Source organism: Lactuca serriola, chromosome 3 (genome assembly GCF_051521515.1).
Source record: "Lactuca serriola cultivar US96UC23 chromosome 3, Lser_US96UC23_V15, whole genome shotgun sequence".
Taxonomy (NCBI): domain Eukaryota; kingdom Viridiplantae; phylum Streptophyta; class Magnoliopsida; order Asterales; family Asteraceae; genus Lactuca; species Lactuca serriola.
The window spans coordinates 48,478,194-48,483,173 of record NC_136410.1 but is presented as its reverse complement, the minus strand read 5'-3'; the positions used below and the strand labels follow the sequence as shown (position 1 = coordinate 48,483,173).

Below are 4,980 nucleotides of genomic sequence, written 5' to 3'. Positions count from 1 at the left end.
TCAGATTACACATATATTGTTGTCAAAGAAGGGGCGTGACGAAGATGACATTGTAAATCAGATTAACGGTGCTAGGGTTGCATAATATCGATGGCAACAAAACCCTAGTTATTCAGGTGACGGTGAATTTAGATCGATTAGGGTTTTCTGTAGGTGACGACGACTTTTAGATCAGAGGTTGGTGGTGGCGGAGATGATGGGGATGAAGTCGATAACCCTAAATGGAGTTGGATCTGCAATGGTGGTCGTTAAAAACCCTAACGTCGTTATCTCCATCGATTTGGATTTTAGGTTTGTGATGTGAAGAGTGAAGTTTCGTTGAGAATGAGAGAGGTTTGACGAGAAGGGCAAAGGTTTGACGAGTTTCCTTAATCTATCTCTCTTATTCCCCACGAGAAGGGCAAAGGTTTGACGGTGGTTCGATAGAGAGAATAGTAGGAAATTAGGTGAGTGAATTAATAATAGGTTTGGATGGGATTGATTCTTTTTACAAATATATATAGAAAAATGGTAAATTAAATAAAAAAAATAAAAAATTAAAATACAAAAAATAAAATTGTCGTTACAAAAAAATTTAAAAAAAAAAAAATTAAATCAAACTAACAACAAAACGAAAACTTTTCAATTTTTTACATTTAACTTTGTTTGGACAACAATATCAATTTTTCAACTAACCCATTTACTATTAGTGGTTTTGTTAATGTCATTTTTGTATTTTCTTTAGTTGGTATTGGGGATACTATACTTGATAGTTCCTGTAAGTTTCCAAAAGTTTTCTCATGGATGTTGCAAGTTGCAAAATGGTTGTTGCAACTTAAAAGTTCACTATCAAAATATGATAATCTAATAATCGTCTTATCAAAGTTAAAAAAACAGAACCCATACAATTATTTAACGTGACTTCAAGTTGCAATCACTTTAGCAACACATCCAAACACAACAATGTAATATACCTAAAAGAATCCATTAAATGAAAAATAGCGACTGTATAAGTTTATAATTATATTGTCCATGATACAATTTTATCGTCGATCAAGTGTTAAAATTAAAATCTATGCCCCGGCCATTCTCAACTTCTAGGCCGGAAAAATGAAAAAAAGAATTAAAAAAAAAAAAAAAAAAAAAAAAAAAAAAAAAAAAAAAACCCTTCATCGCTATTTTGTTTACAAACTTCTCGACAAATGTTTCACCTTTTAAATTAAACATCTGCACACCTTGTTGGAGCAAATCCGAGCCTAGATTTCTTCGTATCATACATGATATGAAAGTTCTGCTGCTGATAATTGCCAATTATCGATAAAGAAGATCGTGGTGTCCCCAAAACTGCCAAGCACACAATCTCTTCGGGTTCAAGTTTGATGAAATAATTGTCAACAGGGAAATTCCACACTGCGCCATCGTCGAACAAGATCCCGAAAGATGGCAAATCTTTTTTATAATCCGCAATCCCAGAAACGTTATAACAGGGTTCAAGGATTGGGAAATCGTTAACCAAAGGGTAGCCTTTAACTTTCTCCATGAATGCTTTCTTGATGATGTTGTAAGCAGGATCAGCAAAGTAACTAAGAGTAGTTCCGGAATCGATGATGGTTCCCCCAAATCCATCTGCCGTTAAATCCCATGTGTGTTCAGGTATATCCAGGGTTTCTCCGGCGACGATCACGGATTTGATGTGAACGTAGTAGAAAACGTCGACCGGAGCTTCTTTGCCGCCGATCAATGAAGTGAAATTTAATTCCGGGTGATTCAAAAGACCCTTGTCTTCTCCGAAAATCAACTTGCTGCTGACGCTGGAGTTGCTGTCTCGATCAACAAGACAATAGGAAAAGGAATGGCCGTATAAAGATTGGAGTTGAGAGGCGAAGGATAGCGGGCCTCGTCCTAGCCCTAGCAATCCAGCAGCACCAAGAAATAGACCTCGGTTCCAATGGCCGCAGCCGAACATGACATTATTTACCTGGACCTCCTTGTGCTGTTGTTTATGCCCATCGACATTGGTGGTCAAGTTCACTGTGAAAGTCTCTGTGGCGAAATCGCCGGTGGTGTTGGAACTGTCGCCGTACCAGTAAAAATAAGGGCATGATTGAGATTCATCTTCAGCTTTGCAAGGTCTGGAAAGTTCTGGGGATGAAACAAGGCTGCACCGGCGATCATGGCAACTGATATTCCGGTAAGATGATGATTGTTGGGGATCGTAATGGGGTCCTGTTTGTTCGAAGCAATCGTGGCAGGGTGTACATTGGATCCAATTCAAATCGCTACCAGTATCGAGTATAAGAGAGTAGTGTTTAGGAGGCGTACCCAGAAAAACATCCATGAAATACTCTCCAGAACCGAGTGTTACCCCTGATTTCAGAGTACCCATAAGTTTTCCGGCGTAACTCTCCACCACCGCCGGCGCTTCTTCTACTGCAGGCTTCAGCTTTACGGCAGAACTTTCATCGTGCTTCTTCGGATTCATAACGGTGTTGCGAATCTTCTTCTCTAGGATCCTTTTGTGAAGCGTTTGGATCCTGGTGACATCACTTGCGGCCGAATGGAATAAAGATTCTTTAGCGGGCATGGAAGTTTGACCCTGTGATCGGTGTTTCAGGTGGAGTTTGACCGATTCAAATTCATTCCTACCTGTTTCTCTTCCGTCTGATGTTTCTGTTTTCTCCGGCGAGGAGAAACCGCAATCTGAAGAAGAAGAAGAATCCGAGATTCCATTAAAGCTTGAATGATTAGGTATTTCGATTCCGGTGAGAAGTGAAGAAGCATTTGGATTTAGATTCTGAAGATGGGTGCGAGCATGATGAACTCCGAAAGTAGAACCCAGAAAGCAGAAGATCAGAAGAAACAGAGAGCACTTGAACACCATCGATGACAGTTGATTCTTGTAAACTGAACAAAACAAAAACAGAAAGAAAGCTTTTATATGTTGTGAATTTGATCAAACAGCTTTTTGATTCATTGGGCTTTTAGGGATTGATTTTGTGGAAATGGGGAATGAAGAACGCAGACTCAAAATCAAGGAGGGATTGGTGGGAACATCGTTTTGACCCTCACAAAAAGAGTTGAAAAGGGCAAAAAGGAGGTTGGGGGAGACCACAACCATTTAATAATCCCTCCATGGGTAAAAAGGGTAATATTGGAATATGGTTTGAAGAGTCAATATGTTTGACCACGACATTTCTGTATTCCATTGGACCAACAGTCCTTACGCGGTTCCGTGGCCCAGCTTCTATATTTTGACTCAGCCATTGTCTAATGATGTGCGCGGAAATACTAAATTTGTACCTAATTTTGATGACTCCCTCTATATATATATATATATATATATATATATATATATATATATATATATATATATATATATATATATATATATATATATATATATATAGAAGTTCAGGTTCATTTGAGACCATTCTAATTTTGTGAGACCGTGAGACCAAATCTAAAAATAATTTTAAAATGCAAAATAAATGGAAAAATCCAAAAATTCTTTTTTTAAATGTTATTTTTGGAACTTTAATTAACTAAAAAAATATTAAAAAAATATAAAAAAAAAAAAAAAATCCGTTTTTTTTTTTGAAAAATACGTGAAATATTCTAAATAGAATATTTCACTGACATATTCTAAAAAATAATTTTAAAATGCAAAATAAATGGAAAAATCTAAAAATTCTTTTTTTAAATATTATTTTCGGAACTTGAATTAACTAAAAAAAATAAAAAAAAAATTCTATTTTTTTTGAAAAATATGTGAAATATTCTAAATAGAATATTACACTGTACATATTCTAAAAATAATTTTAAAATGCAAAATAAATGGAAAAATCAAAAAATTCTTTTTTTAAATATTATTTTCGGAACATGAATTAACTAAAAAAAATAAAAAAATAAAAAAATAAATAAAAAATAAATAAACAAATGCGTCTCACGGTCTCACAAAATATAAGTGGTCTCAAATGAACCTAACCCTATATATATATATATATATATATATAAGGCGATTGCCCACGCGTTGCGCAGAAACACTTATATTGTTGAAGTCTTTACAAATATATGATTTTTTAAATATAACAATAACGTTGTTGTTAAATTTAATATAATAATTTGTATATACTAAATTGATATAATATATTGATTATTTTGAATTATATGATAATATATATATATATATTGATTATAACTTCTTAATCTCAATCGTTTGAATGACTTCTACCCGCGAGTTACATATGAATAAAATTAAATATAATATATGATTTTGATGTTATTTATAGTTGTTTTTATTGTTAATTAATTTTTTAAAATTTATTTGCTTAATGTTTTAATTTCTATCATTATAATTATTTAAAACATCAAACATTGTTTTTTTATTTTAAAGCTAACAATATAATCATTTATATAGAGTTGTTTTTAACTATTGTTATTGTAAGTTATTTTAAACTACTTATTTGGAAACTTTTAACGATTATAAAATATATTTAAGAAATATTTTAGTTAAATTGAAATTACAATTTAGTCTTTGCTTTTATCACTACAATTTATTATTTTTAACTATTTACAAAATATTCTTTAGTTTTTTTAAATGGAACTAAAATTTATATTTGAGTTGACATTGTAATGCGCACAAACACCCATATAGTTGAAGTCTTTATAAATATATATTTTTTAAAATATAACACTAACGTTGTTGTTAAATTTGATATAATAATTCATATATTAATTTGATATAATATATTGATTATTTTGAATTATATGATAATATATAAATCTATTATAACGTCATAATCTCAATCATTTGAATGACTTCTACTCGCGAGTTACACATCAATAAAATTAAATATTATATATGGTTTAATATTATTTATAGTTGTTATTTTTAACTAATTTTTTAAAATTTATTTGCTTAATGTTTTAATTTCTATTATTATAATTATTTAAAACATCAAACATTATTTTTTTGATTTTAAAGGTAACAATATAATCCTT

The 4,980-nt window shown here is 31.8% G+C and overlaps 1 protein-coding gene across 1 annotated transcript; it reads right to left on the bottom strand.

Moving 5' to 3' along the window:
* Positions 1-966: 966 nt before the first annotated feature.
* Positions 967-3,087, bottom strand: LOC145092195 (aspartyl protease family protein 2-like). Its single transcript, XM_079030114.1, has one exon. The coding sequence runs from the start codon at positions 2,858-2,860 to the stop codon at positions 1,199-1,201; it is 1,662 nt and encodes a 553-aa protein (XP_078886240.1). The 5' UTR covers positions 2,861-3,087; the 3' UTR covers positions 967-1,198.
* Between the last annotated feature and the right edge of the window lie 1,893 nt (positions 3,088-4,980).